At 40.4% G+C, this 15931-nt stretch overlaps 1 protein-coding gene across 1 annotated transcript in view; it reads left to right on the forward strand.

Moving 5' to 3' along the window:
* Window positions 1–1449: 1449 nt before the first annotated feature.
* Window positions 1450–15931, forward strand: part of vipr2 (vasoactive intestinal peptide receptor 2) — a 59861-nt gene continuing 45379 nt past the window's right edge. The window contains exons 1-2 of the mRNA XM_051686570.1: window positions 1450–1821; window positions 10060–10162. Of these exons, the coding sequence (XP_051542530.1) occupies window positions 1765–1821; window positions 10060–10162 (160 nt within the window). The 5' untranslated portion in view covers window positions 1450–1764. The remainder of the gene's footprint in view (window positions 1822–10059; window positions 10163–15931) is intronic.

Here is a 15931-nt window from a genome sequence, read left to right on the forward strand (position 1 = left end):
CTGTCTCTTCAAACCCCATCACATGGCTTTGCCTAAAGTCACATTACCTGTCCAAGAACAAACACAGTGCTTATGAACGAGGTGCGTTCTCAGAATTACATTTCAGTGCTATTACAATGATCTATTAAGGTGCTGTTTTGCTCAGCTGACACATTGCACAAAAAGACTGAAAGTGTCATTCTAAAGGCCAACCTTTATAGTACATTCTGCATTTGTCAGTTTTAATCAACAATTAATCACAATATGTACCAGATACAACAGCACACAAAATATGAAGCAAAGGATTGCAATGTGAACATTCAATTCTTTGTTGTGAAGTAGTTAAACAGTAAAACTAAACAGGCACAAAAGATTTTCATTGAAAAAGGAACATTTGTCTGATGGAATATTTACATTTTTAAACCACAGGTATCACTCTACTTTCTGCACTAGAGAGAGATGACAGGTTTTTCAGACATTTTTTCCAGGTGAGTATCTGCTCTATCAAATATAGTCATATCTGTGAACTACATGCTTTGTGCTGACACTTAGAAGCAAGAGTCTCATTGCACAGCTTTTTACCAACAAGACTTCCTCCTGAGGAAAGATCAACATTATTTAGCTCTCTCTACAACTCCTCTGGTCAGAAACAAGCATGCTAAAAATAAACACTTTGTAATGAACTAATTGGCAATGTTGTCTGATGCACAATTGTTTGGAGTTTTCTTTGTACAGTGAAAAGATTTATATTTACTGTATATATTTAGCTGCCTCTTATAGTCCAAAATATATTCACACTTATTTTACATTGTTGCTCAATTGTTCTTGTATCTAGAGACTTCCAGAAGAGAAGTATCTAGATCATAAGGCTTTTGGAGAGATTTATTTTGGGTAGAAGTGAAAACTAAGTGCTTTTCACTTCTACCCAAATGTGCAAAGATGTCAATATTGTTCGGTTTGTTTCACAGCCTTTTGTATAAGTGGAATCCTTTTTATTTAGCATTATGTTTACAGATTAATGCAAGCATTTATACCTGTGCACTTTACCACACACTTAAAAATAAAGATATTTATCGGCATGAGTGGTTCCATGATAAACCTTTTGACATCCATGGAATTTTCCCATTGCACAAAAGGTGCCTTGTAGTGGAAAACGGCTATTTAGTTTAGACTATACAAAAAGAAACCTTGAAAATGGTTCTTTGGGGAACCAAAAATGGTTCTTCAATGGCATTGCTATATATATATATATATAACTTTTTGGAACCTTTATTTTTATTGTAGCATATAGGTGGTAAATATAGAGGTGTATATTTAGAATTCGAAACAACATTTTGCCATGCAGAATCACCCCGATTTGGGTGACCCTAAAGCAGCTAGCCAAGTCTGAATGGCAGTTCTGTTCAAATTCCAGACAGCATAGCTGTCCAGTTGCTGGCAGTGTAAGATGTGTGTAAGAGGCACAATGCCAGTTGCGCATCTCTGAGCTGGAGAAGGGGTAACACAATCTCTCCGAATGAACTGCCTCCACTCAGCTGACACAGAGACGCACTCGTCTGCTCTTTGATCACTCCTAAACATCACACATGGGTTTTGCGCGCGCTTAAGTGTTGCATTCGGACATCTTTGGCACAAGTTGCATGTATTCTTCTGTCTTATAGCATGAATTCTCGCTCTTGATACCACGGACAGGCTGGAATTTACGCAAACGAGATGATATGTATGAGTTATCCCGATGAGTTCAGCTGGAGTGTTTAAGATTTCCGTTGAAGAAACCAGCAAGAAATGAATATGGACCTCTTGAACGGCATAGTTCTGCTCTTAGTTTGGCACGCGCACACGGTAAGTTGTCTTCCTGGACCGGTGCTGTGAGTTCCAGAGCAGGTGTGCGGTTCTCAGGTCAGCAGTGAAGGAAATGTGTTTTAGGCTGTGAAGTGCAGTTTTATACATTTATTGATATTTGCGTGTAATGTTTTACTTTTTTTCTGTTGCGTAGGTTATTTTGTGATTTAATAATTGTTTTACTGTTTAAATTACGCTGACAAACCTAAAGTAGGACATTTAATGGCAGGTTCCCATTGTGACAACTTACCCCATATACTATGCAGCACTTGCTCCGCTATTAGTCTACTTGTGTTTATTGTGTTCAGTCTTTTCCCTGGACAATAGTGGAAGTTTCAAATAAGTTTTTGTAGGCAAGACTTTAAGGTATGTGCCCATACAGAAATTACTGTAACATAGCCTACATAAACCTATGAGATATTTAATGGAGTAAAAAGTGTGACAAACTGCCTTTTATGCAACAAGTCAGGTATTATTATTATTATTATTATTATTATTATTATTATTATTATTGCACAAGGTAACCTTGAATTATGACAAAACTTTGCAGGCTAAACACTGACTTTAAAAATGCACATTTTCTATTCTTCTACATTTACTTACCTTAACATTACATTTAAGCATTTAGCACATGCTTTTATCCAAAGCGACCAACAAAGGAGGGGAAGCAAGCACTTTGTTATACTGATGTCAAGAATATTAACCTAATATAGAAACATAATAAAAGCAATACATAATTTCAAGAGCAAACCAGAGTAGAGGGCTACAAAGGAGCATAAGTTTAAATGTAGTCTTCTAAAGTTTGTATACGAAGAAAAGAGGAAATAAAATTAGATTTATACTTAAAACAAGTTCACTAAAATACACATATTCAGATATCTTTTCTGAAAACAAGTCTTATTATTTTATGCAATTTTGCTCCTAAGGTAAATTGATCTTGTTTTAATGCTGTTTAGATATTTTACTGGAAACGATACTGATGAAGAAAATAGTTTTTGCAGTGTAAATCAATCCCACAGTCAAGGATAAATAATTTGGATGTTGCAGCAAAAGGTCACAAAAATGCTATTTGCATTGTTTATAAGTCCTGCTGTTCATCTTGTTTTAAAAAAGCCAAAGCTTATCTATTCAAAAGTCCATTAATCAGCAACTTATCTTGTAGAGCACAGAGCATCTCTTTATGACCTTAATTAAAGTGCAACACTCTGTGCCCATATGCCTGCCTCCCCAGAGGCACAAATACACCATGTATTACACAAACTCAATCTTAGTACACAGCAAATGTGTATTCTGCCTTCTGCAGGGGTTACTATACTGATGACTGTCCTTCATATGTTTTCCACTCTGTCATGTATTATCATTGAGAGTGGGCTAAAACTTAAATGTTTATACACAGCAATTTGATGTTTTTACGAGATAACATGATTTATATTGTTGCAGAATTTTTTTTTCCATTTACAATGAACTATAAATGTCTACAATGTCTGCCCCAGTCTTCTTTTATTGTGACTCATACAATATCCCTAAAACTAGGTTTTCAATCCGTGGATCAAAAGGTATCCTCAGATGCTGAAGACATATTACACGGAGATCCAGCAAAGCCCAAAGAGGGAGTTGCATTTGGTTGTGCTCTATTAAAATTAAATCCCTGAGCAATTTCATACACAACATTTATTTCACTACTCTGGACTTCCTGGATCTTGATGGCATTGTGTTCACTTTCTGGCCTTTTGTGAATTAGGAAAGTATGTTTTAGTGACACCAGACCATCTCAAATGCCACAAGTGCATTGTCCAATTTTTTTCTTTTTTAGAGAAGGTTTTTAGCAAAGAGAAAAATAGGTCTTGCATCTAAAGCGGGTCAGTGGTTAATCTGGAATAGCATAGTTCCAAAATCCCAAATTTTCCACAGTAAAATAATCCAGGGATCATTTTCTAATAAATACTTTATCTGAGTAATCCATATACACTACCGGTGAAAAGTTTTGAAACACTTACTCATTCTTTATTATAATTTTTTTTTTCTTCACATTTTAGAATAATAGTAAAGTCATCAAAACTATGGAATAACATAAATGGAACTATGGGAATTATGTTGTGACTAAACAAAATCCAAAATAAATCAAAACTATGTTATATTTTAGCACTCTTTGCCTAGAATTTGCAGACATGTACTCTTGACATTTTCTCAACTTCTTGAGGTATCACCCTGGGATGATTTTTAAACAGTATTGAAGGAGTTCCCATCTATGTTGGGCACTTATTGGCTGCTTTTCTTTATTATTTGGTCCAAGTCATCAATTTCAAAAACATTATTTTTTTAAATTAAATTTTAGTTTTATAATGAAATAAATTAATATGTTTGCACAATTATATTTTTGTCTACAAAACTAATTTCAAACATTTAAGCATACACCTTCAGATCAAAAGATTTTTAAGATCATGAGAAACATTTCAGTCAAGTGTTTCAAAACTTTTGACCGGTAGTGTACATACATTTTTATAATCTAATATGAGTTATAGACTAATTTTAGTCAAACTTTTTCATTGTTTATGGTAAACTGTTGTTGAAAATATAAGAGCAACTGCTAAAACAATGCAATAAAATCTCATAATGCACGTGACCCTGAAATGTATTTTTTTTACTCCTTGAGATTGCCTAATAACGTTTTTGAGCAATGCTGTATTTACTGGCGTGATAGCTTGCAATCTGCTAACAGTTGCACAACTACACTTCACTATAAACATAAGACCACACTTTCTCAGATAATCAAATGACGATGTTTCATGGTTTCCAGCTGACCCACAGCAGTGCGGAAAGGACCACCAAAATCCAATTTCACTTTCTGCTGCAAAGAGCATCTCAAGTATTTTGTGAGGGGTCACTGTAGTACAAAAACACAGTGCGTCAAGCCACAAAAGAGAAAGTAAAGATGTTAAAAGGTTAGAAGATGTTAGAAGATGTCAATAGCTTTAAAGGGAAAGCTCAACCAGATAATACAAATTCTGTCTGGAAAATTCAATTTGGAACATGTTATTCTAAACCTGAATTACTTTCTTTTATTCCATGGAACATAAAAGGAGATGTTAGGCAGAGTGTTAACCTCAGTCACCATTTACTTTCATATAGAATAAAAGGTGCAATTAAAGTGAATGGTGACTGAGGCTAACATTCTGCCTAACATGTTTTGTGTTTTACGGAAGAAAGCAAGTCATGGCTTTAGAACTTGAGGGTGAGTTAATGATAACACAGTTTTAATTTTTGGGTAAACTATCACTTTAAACAAAATCTTTCAATAAAATGATTGCACCAAAGTACCTTATATGGATGTAAGTGCATATGAAAGCCCTTAGTGAAGTGTTGTGGTGGTTTGTCAGCAGTTTCTCCTCTGGGGTTTAAACATGATTGAGCAGGAAACTGTGTCATAAATGCACAGAACAAAGCAGCATGCTGTAGCAGGACACAAAAATAGGGAGACTGGAACTTGTAAGACCTAAGTAGGTTTTGAGTCAAAAGTCAAATTACAAGAATTACACATACTGTATGTATTTGTGAATTCTGTCCTCTAATCTAAAATTACAGTATTATCATATTTTTGCTATTGCTGTTGGGTAAACAAGTGAAAATCACAATGGCATACATTAAGAGTCAACTATCCAATGAAGGTAGATTTTAACCAAAAGGTTGAACTGTGTTCTCAGGACAAGGGAATTTTTCATAAGTGTTAGGTCCACTATTGGGACATGTTATCACAAAAGGTCAATGTGGATTCAATAAACTATATCTTTTGTCCTGGGAAAGAACAGTGGAAATGATCAATAGCTTTTTGTAGCTAAAACCTAAAGGGAATGTTCCAGGTTCAATATTTTAAGCTCAATGAACAGCATTTGTGGTATTATGTTGATTACCACAAAAATTAATTTAGACTTGTTCCTCCTTTTCTTAATAAATAAATAAATAAATAAAATTCTGGGTTACAATAAGGCACTATACAATGGAAGTGAATGGAGCCAATCCATAAACGTTAAAATACTCACTGGGAATGGATAGGTGTTATGTTTTATTGGGAATGTTATTGGGAATGGAATTTTTATTTTATTTTATGCTTTTTTGAGCAAGATGATAATAGGAAGAGATTTGTTCATGTTTAATGTTCTGTTATATTGGAATTTAAAAACAGTGTCTGGTATGCTGGAGTTTTGAGGTTTGCCATTATGGTGAAGAATGGCGCTTGTGCTGAGGTTGAGGATGGACATTCAATTTTAATTGATACTGATTCAAGTGCTGCTAAGATCTACAAGCAGTTGCTGTAAAATTAACAGCGCAACAGTTTCACTGTTCTTACACTTGCTTACCTGGCATGTACTAATGATTAATAAGATAAATTCATTTGGTCCAACATAAGAAAATGTATTAAATAAACATTAGTCAATCAACTTTGACGAACCAAATTAAGTTAAGTTAAAACTACCATAGTACATTAATTTGACCCTATCCAACTAAATTACTTAATGACGTAATCTGAATGAAAGACATTACATTTCTTGTAAAAACCTTGTACAATTCAGTTAAGAGAAATTAAATAATTTTTTTGAGTGAACCCTCACACTTGATCATCTGAATTATTAATCTCATTTTGACATTTTACTTGCATCCCCATCACTTATTTCACTCAGAAAGCACCACATCTTAAATTGGGCTATTTTACACATTTATAGCACCAGATGCTCCCATTTCAACTACAAAGCCTCTATTTAAAAAAATAAATAAAATGTTTTTATCCCCTTTTCTCCCAATTTGGAATGCCCAGTTCCCACTACTTAGTAGGTCCTCGTGGTGGCGCGGTTACTCACCTCAATCCGGGTGGTGGAGGACAAGTCTCAGTTGCCTTCGCTTCTGAGACCATCAGTATGCACATCTTATCACGTGGCTCATTGTGCATGACACCGCGGAGACTCCGTACGTGGAGGCTCATGCTACTCTCCGCAATCCACGCACAACTTACCACACGCCCCATTAAGAGCGAGAGCCTCTAATCGCGACCACGAGGAGGTTACCCCATGTGACTCTATCCTAAGCAACCGGGCCAATTTGGTTGCTTAGGAGACCTGGCTGGAGTCACTCAGCACACCCTGGATTTGAACTCGCGACTCCGGGGGTGGTAGTCAGCGTCAGTACTCACTGAGCTACCCAGGCCCCCTTACAAAGCCTCTGAAATTTGCCAAACAAATGATTTAAAAAAAATAAAAAAAATAAAAGCAACTCCCAAAAAGCAGAAGGATGTGTCAGTGATATGTGCCCAGGCGACAGGACAGTCTTAAAACTGCTGCAGAGAATTAGTCTGTTTTACCAAGAAAACATCATAATTGATACATTTTTCACACAAATGTCATAAAATGCAAGGGGATCTGTTTGAATTACACACAGATTCTTAATGGAAATTCTGGATAAAGCCTGAAAGTGAAATTCGGAATCTTGGTAATTTCATAATCACAATTAAATCCATTCCCTCTCAGTGGAAGCTGTGAAATCAGTGTAAAAAAGGATGAAAATGTCAAGTCTGTTTTCAACTTGACTGTAATTGCTTTCTCCCTGAGTTAATCATGGCCAGCATTCATTTGCTCTGACTGTAATGTGTCTGATTAACCCCTGATACAGTCAATCATATCATTAGCGTGCATGCCGATCAATCTAGCTGTGATATGTAAGGAAGAAAGCTCTGCTTGGCTGTGTATGACTCCACTCGTTAAAATGTAGCTCAAGATTTTGAAAGAGATAAGCAATGACAGACATGAAGAGAGGGCTTATATCCTCTTCTGATCTGGGGCTGATTTGTCTTTGTGTTTCATCTGAAAAAACTTAAGCCAAAGTGACTAAGAGTTCACACACAGCACAAACATGCACACAGTATTTGTACTATATATAGTATATGGAGACCTTTGTTGCCTTACTTATGAGAAAATGTCCTTAGTTAATATGATGAACAACACTGAGGACACTGCTAGGACACTCTTGTGGACATAAGGATAACTGACATCCTACAACCAATAAAAATTACCCTGTTGAACACATAGTGAGAAGTAATTGCAAAAACAACAACGTTAAAATCATTTCTTTGAAAATGCCACTTGGTTTGATACTTTGTTATTTGATGCAATGAAATTCATTCATTAAATAATTATGTGTTCAAAAGTATCAAATACTTTTTGGGGCCACTGTGCATATTTCTAAAACCTGAGCTTTCTGAATTATATCATCTTTCCACATTTAAAATGCACTAAATGTGTCCACGGCCGAACAGATGAACTCTTTAACTGAAGATTCATGTGATTTCATGGTTAATTCCCTTGATATCATTATAGTTCTTATAATAGAAGATTTTTTCCCATCAGTCAAAAGGGCTTTGTGAAGGCTCTTTGATCATGCCGGCTTTGCATCCAGCCGTGCTGATCTGTAACTTTGGATGCTGTCACCAGGAAACCCATCTTAACTGACTTCAGCACTGAGCACCTTGTATTCAGCTGAAATGTCTTCTTCACCACAAATCTCGCCTTACTTTACAAACTCATTAAACACAGCCCTTCGGATGATAAAAGTCATGCCGTTTGTTTAGATCTTTAAGCTGAGAAATGCATGTTTAGGGAAATATATTTTCACGGACTGTTCACACCGAACACGATATTGCAGCTATCCGTGTTGCTTTTGCCAGTGTTTTCCTATCTAAACACGCGCTAGACGGACATTTTTGTCCATTGTGCCGCATCTCGCTGTTTTCAGTGTCTCGCGCAGAAGCACCAAGTTTTTAGACACTGTGTTAAGTTGTAAAGAACTTCAACTATCAATAATACGACTCGAGAAAAAGTTTGTATCCAGTTTTTGTTTTTTGTTTTTTGTTTTTTTTTTTTGCAGAAGGACACCTAACTATGGAGTGATTTTTTAAATTATTACGGAAACAATTGCGACCAGTTTCTAACTACCGCTTGGTTGGAACAATGGTGTTTTTACGTCATTTAAGTTTCTGATTGTAAAAACCGCTCAGTCTTCATCAATCTCGTAATTACAAGCTGGAAACTCGTAATTTTAAGAAAGCTCCAACATGACAGTCATGGCACCATGTAAAAAGAACCAAAATGGCTGCAGCATCAACGGTTAATGGTAGCTTATACACATTTCTGTTTGACATGGCATTATAGACAGTGTAAGTGTGGCCAAGAGCAATTTCTTTGTTGTAAACATTTTGAAGATCATTTCGAAGTGTTTTAAGAACAACATTCACATAGACCTACCTCTTAACGAGCAGATCTTTGCAGATAGGTTTGTTATTTTGCAGAGAAGATATTTCACTCATGTTTTCATTCTGCGTGACTGTCTTTTAATGTCTAAATTTGTTCATCATATTGTTCTTGAGCACACGTCATAAGCCATTCTTTGACAAGCACTTAAGAGCTCATTTAATATTTAATATGTTGTTTTTGTTGTCACCGTTAATATGGTTGGTTTTTTAAATGATAAGGTCCATACCCATCTATAAAGGATATACATGTTCAATTTTAAAATTAAAGCCGATGTGTGTATTATTATTATTATTTTTTGATGTTCATATACTTTCTCCTGGTTAATATGCAGAAACAATCATAAGTAAACCATTTGTAGGTGGATTTCCCTGAAAAGTGTAAACACTGCGGCTCTTTGGCACTTTTAACATTCCTCTGTTTGTTTTGAGCAACCGTCCAGCTCGATACAACAATATTGGCTCAACCAATTGCATGAGTTTGGGGCAGGACTAGCTATTAGTTTGGCCAATAGGAGATAAAGGGGGTGTTCAGAAAGCGGTTTGAAAACAATGTTTATTTTTGCCATTTCGTTTGGTGGGGCTAGTGGGTTCTTTTCCCCAGTATTTAGTATTTCTTAATTTTTGCATTTGACTAAGGTAAGAGACATCCTAAACCTTCCATAAGGGTATAATATCAGGTTATTTGGCATTTGGATCATAATGAAAAGTGCCAGGAAAAAACTAAATTTGTAATCAACAACAAAGTTCTGCACATGGATCAGTCTGGCATTATGAGCGTTGTCATAAAAAATTAATAATTTCTGAGTCTGAGGATGTGAACCGCTCTGATTAGAATCTCTGAGTTGTCATCTCGTAATTACAGTAATTCAGACGTAATGTGAACACAGCATAGGTCACTAGGAATAAGAATTGAATCATATTCTGTTTCCTTTGCCCCCTCAAAGGTCAACGGGAGACATCCCAACTGTCATTTTCTGTATGAGCTACAGATGGCCGAGAAGGAATGTTTGGGCATGCTGGCAGATGATCTGTCTTTGAACACCAAAGGTATTATATTAGCATGTGTTCGTGTGTGTGTGTGTGTGTGTCTGCGTGCACACATCCGTTACATCATGCCCATCATCTTCTAAATCTGTTTACAGTATTTGTTGTGTTTGTTGAATGGGAGCATACATTTGCATGTCATCAGCTAATTTTTGTAAGATGTATATAGTGTTGTGTGTTTAGTTGTCTATGTCACTCTTACCACAAAAATTGTAATAGAAGAAATTTGAATGAGCTCTTGCCACATTAGGTTGTCCTCCTCAATCATTTACTGTTTCCTTGTTTTGATGTTCGCACAGAGGCGGATTATGACTAGCAAGGGCCACTCTAGGGGTCACTCTTGGGAGCCCCAAACACCTCTGATCTTTTTTTAAAAGGCCAATGAGAATTGGGAGTGGAATTTGCATGCCACTTCCCCAGACATACGGGTATAAAAGGAGCTGGTATGCAACCACTCATTCAGATTTTCTCTTTGGAGCCGAGCGGTTCTATTCATTGAGCTGAATTTATCCGCCGAGTTCATTCACCTCTCTCTGCTGGATTTTACAGCGCATTTCAGCAGCTTCTCCCCCTCTGCATCTGTGGTTTGCAGAGAACGCCCCTGGGTGCTTCGGCAGAACATATTAAAAGAGTATATTCTAATAGAGTATATTTTCTTTCTAAAAGAGCGGCACACATGGAACGTTTTTTTAAAGACGTGTCTTTTTAAAGATGCCTTTCCGTTTGTGTGTTATTCCTGGTTGCGGCTGTTATCTCTCCGCTTCTGACGGCCACGATCGCTGTCTTACGTGTCTGGGCACTGCCCACGCGGAGACATTGTTCGTGGATGGATCATGTCCTCATTGCGAGAACATGGCAACGTTGCGGTTGCGGCTTGCATTCGTAAGAAAGCAAGCCACCCCAGCGGCTCCCTGCACCAGTCCTTTTACCTACGGGTTTGAGGCCGCGTCGGTTAGCACTGGGGGTGATTTGGGGACCTCAATGGGACCACCTCCGCCGGGTATCCCCCCACGGACCTCCCATTCCCCAGCACACTCACTTGCCCCGATCGCGCGCTCAGACGAGATCGCCGGCTCATCTCAGGGCGAGTTCGACCTCTCGTTCAGAGCCTGGGAAGTGGATGAGTTATTGAACGCAGCATCGGAGAGCGGGCTCGTCCAGTTGGATGCGGAGGCTTTGACTGGGCTTCCCCCTTCGGGGATGGTCGCCCAGTCCCAGGCCGACGTGGAAATGACGGACATGCTTTCACGGGCGGCCGCGAGCGGGAAAACCTTTGCGGCTCAACGATTGGTTCCTGGGCTCAGGGCACCACCCACGGCCACGCCCCGCCCCCATTCCTTTCTTCCCGGAAGTGCATGAGGAGCTGACAAGATTGTGGGAGGCACCTTTTACTGCCCGGTTCCGATCTTTCAGCTCCCCCGCTCTCGCTACCCTCGATGGCAGAGCGGCCAGGGGGTATTCAGTGATCCCCCAGGTGGATGAGGCTCTCGCGGTGCACTTATGTCCGCAGAGCGCCACCATCTGGCACGGGCACCCGAAACTCCCGTCCAGGGCCTGTAGGTTTATGTCGTCCCTGAAGGCTAAGGCCTACAGTGCCACTGGACAAGCCGCTGCCCTGCACACCATGGCTCTCCTGAAAGTACACCAAGCCAAGGTGCTAAAAGAACTGCACAAGGGTAGTTCTGTCCCAGGATTGATGAAGGAACTGCGCTCGGCGACCGACCTCGCTCTCCGGGCGACGAAGCACAAAACATGCCCACACAGGGTTGGTTCCAGTGGACTACGGGGACAAGGTTCCTCCCCCCCCCTCGGCCAATCTTATAGTGGGCGGCAGGAGCCAGGTAAGTGCTTTGGTGTCCCTGGACTCAGCACAGCCACGAGGCTCGAATCCCCTCAACATGGCACCTCGACCTCCGCACCGCTGCGAGGCCCCACCTGCCAGTACGTCCGACGTGATAATTCCCTTGGTCCCCCTTGCCCGGAGTTTGGGTGCGTGGCTTGCGCTTTCCAACCTGTCGCGATGGCTGGTCCAGACCATCCGACTCAGCTACGTGGTTCAGTTCGCCAGGCAACCTCCCAGGTTCAGCAGCGTCCGCTTCACCTCGGTGAAGGGTGAGAACACTGCTACCTTGCATGCGGAGATTGCTACCCTTCAGCGCAAGGGTGCAATAGAGCCTGTCTCTCCAGCCGAGATGAAGAAAGGGTTCTACAGCCCTTACTTCATCGTACCAAAGAAAGACGGTGGGTTGCGACCAACCCTGGACCTGCGAGTACTGAACCGGGCTTTGCACAGACTCCTGTTCAAGATGCTGACGCAAAAGCGCATTCTAGCAAGCGTCCGGCATCAAGATTGATTCGTGGTGATAGACCTGAAGGACGCAAACTTCCACATCTCGGTTTTACCTCGACAAAGACCCTTCCTGCAGTTTTCCTTCGAAGGCCAGGCATACCAGTACAAGGTCCTCCCCTTCGGCCTGTCCCTGTCTCTTCGCGTCTTCACGAAGGTTGCAGAGGCAGCCCTTGCCCCACTAAGGGAAGTGGGCATCCGCATCCTCAACTATCTCGATGACTGGCTGATACTAGCTCACTCTCGAGAGTTACTGTGCGCACACAGGGACCGCGTGCTTCGGCACCTCAGCCGACTGGGGCTTCGGGTCAACTGGGAGAACTTCACGGTTCAGAGCATTTCTTTTCTTGGTTTGGAGTTGGACTCAGTCTCGATGACAGCGCGCCTCATGAACGAGCGTGCACAGTCGGTGCTGAACTGTCTGAAGGTTCCACTGAAACACTGAAGTGCTGTCTCCAAACAGAGGATCACCCACTGGGTCATTGACACCATCACAATGGCATATCAGGCTCAGGACGTGCCACCCCCTGCGGGGTTACAAGCCCAATCTACCAGGAGTGTGGCGGCCTCCTGGGCCCTGGCCAGTGTCACCTCTTTGGCAGACATCTGCAGAGCAGCGGGCTGGGCAGCACCCAACACCTTTGCGAGGTTCTACAATCTCCGGGTTGAGCTGGCCTCGTCCCGAGTATGGCAGGCACGAGCAGGTAAGTTCCGGGACAACTGGCCGGGTGTACCGCTTGCGAGATGTGACGTATTTCCACTCAAAATACCCCCCCTTTTTTGGGCGGGGTGTGGTCTCTGCGGTGTCTTCCCCATAGGAGTGACACCCCCCCGACTTAGACACTTAGGGCTCCCAGTCAGTTAACAAATTCCACTCTTTTTGGGGAGAAAAGAGAAGGAAAAGAGGCCTCGGCTGGGCTAGCCTGTCCACCTATTCGTTGGACAGTCGACTTGTTCCTGAAGAACTGTTCGACACTCAAAAAGAGCGTTGGGGGAGGTTACGTGACGGCCTGGTGCGCTGGCTACGAGGCACACAGCAGTCTGCCTGTCACACACTGCCACTTCACGTAACACCATTCAGTTAGTTGTGGCGTTTTGTATAGGAACCCCTAGTGTCACTACATCGACACAACGTTGAGTGAGTGACAGATAGGGAACGTCATGGTTACTTTCGTAACCTCCGTTCCCTGATGGAGGGAATGAGACGTTGTGTCCCTCTTGCCACAACGCTGAACTACCTGCTGAAATGGCCGGGACCTTATCTCGGCTCCTCAGCACAAAACCTGAATGAGTGGTTGCATACCAGCTCCTTTTATACCCATATGTCCGGTGGAGTGGCATGCAAATTCCACTCGCCAATTATCATTGGCCTTTTAAAAAAAGATCAGAGGTGTTTGGGGCTCCCAAGAGTGACCCCTAGTGTCACTACATCGACACAACTTCTCATTCCCTCCATCAGGGAACGGAGGTTATGAAAGTAACCATGACGTTTCTCACCCACACTTATTATATTGCTTCTGAAGATATGGATTTAACCACTTTTATGCTGCCTTTATGTGCATTTTGAGCTTAAACTTTTGGTACCCATTCACTTGCATTATATGGACCACAGAGTTAAAATATTCTTCAAAATTATTTGTCTGCGTTCTGCAAAAGAAAGAAAGTCATACACATCTGGTATGGCGTGAGGGTAAATGTAAATGATGAGAGACATTTCATTTTTGGGGTAAACTATTCCTTTAAGCTCAATCGGCAGCATTTTTCAATTGTCCCTCCTTTTCTTTTTTTCTTTTTTTCTTTTTTTTTCTTTTTTAAAAAATTGTTTATCCCTTTTCTCCCAAATTGGAATGCCCAATTCCCATAACTTAGTAGGTCCTCGTGGTGGCATGGTTACTCACCACAATCCGGGTGGCGGAGGACAAGTCTTAGTTGCCTCCACTTCTGAGACATCTTATCACGTGGCTCGCTTTGCATGACACCGTGGACTCTCCGCATGTGGAGGCTCATGCTACTCTCTGCGATCCACACACAACTTACCACACGCCCCATTGAGAGCGAGAACCACTTAATTGCGACCACAAGGAGGTTAACCATGTGACTCTACCCTCCCTTGCAACCGGGCCAATTTGGTTGCTTAGGAGTCCTGGCTGGAGTCACTCAGCACACCCTGGATTTGAACTCGCGACTCCAGGGGTGGTAGTCAGCGTCAATACTCACTGAGCTACACAGGCCCCCTCTGTCCCTCCTTTTCTTTAAAAAAAACAAAAATCTGGGTTAATGAACAATGGAAGTGAATGGTCCCAATCTGTAAACATTAAAATACTCACTTTTTTAAAATATAGCCAAAAGACATAAACAATATGGATGTTACATGTTTTAGTGTGATAAAATCCCTTACTAACCTTATCTGTGGGGTAATGTCAATTTTGCAACTTCGATGCCATTATGAAGTAACGCCGTAAACCCTAAAACACTAAAATGACTGTACTGTAAGTGCTGCAAATTAATCTTGATTTTTACTTTTTTTTTTTTTTTAAAGGACGGATGAGTCTAATTTATTATTATTATTATTATTTATTTATTTATTTATTTATTTTTTTGTGGTAGTCAACATTATGCCACAAAGCTGTCAGTTGAGCTTAACTTAAATTGACCCTGGAACATTCCTTTAAACAGGATCTCATGCTCTTAAACTGTCTGACTTTCTGGAATTGTGTCTGATCTTCATCCATAGTTCATCTTAGTTTTATGATGTAAGATCTCAGATCATATATTTAAGCTTTTAACAACCCAGTTGTTTTAATGCAATGACTCGGTAATAGGGATTCTTATATTTCAAAGGACGTTTGAATTTCCATCTCCTTTTAAATGTTTCCCAGCCCCTGTCAACTCTGTTCATTAGTCGTAATCATTAAACCCATGGTCAATAACCATGACGGACAGTATTTGGCTTTACTTTCCTCCTTACAAGGATTAATCTTGATTTACATGATAATTCCACTGTTAAACAACGAAGTCTAAACACAAAAGAAGCAAAACTCAGTTAATCTACCCAATATGCAATTATAAACAACACTGTATTTCTTTTCATGTTTGTTTCCCATTATTCTTTATTGTGGAGCATGCTGCTTAACGTCCACTTCTGAAGGAAATCAAGAGTGAAGTGTGGGAACAACACAGCTTTGCATGCATTTGCGATGACAGCAGTGTGTTTTCCATCAACGCACCAACAGGGAAATGTTCAATTAATGGTCATTTTTTGGAAGTAAATAATACACAAAGGTCTTGACCATTTGTAAGGGTGAAACGAGCAATCAGTCCTTCTAGAGATGATTTAAAAAAAAAAGCAAGAAAGTGGTTTGGTCAACTTAATGTGTCTCACATTGCTAATGTTGATTGTGATGGTTCGTACGAGGGCACAGTGG

This window comes from Myxocyprinus asiaticus, chromosome 44 (genome assembly GCF_019703515.2).
Source record: "Myxocyprinus asiaticus isolate MX2 ecotype Aquarium Trade chromosome 44, UBuf_Myxa_2, whole genome shotgun sequence".
Lineage (NCBI taxonomy): Eukaryota > Metazoa > Chordata > Actinopteri > Cypriniformes > Catostomidae > Myxocyprinus > Myxocyprinus asiaticus.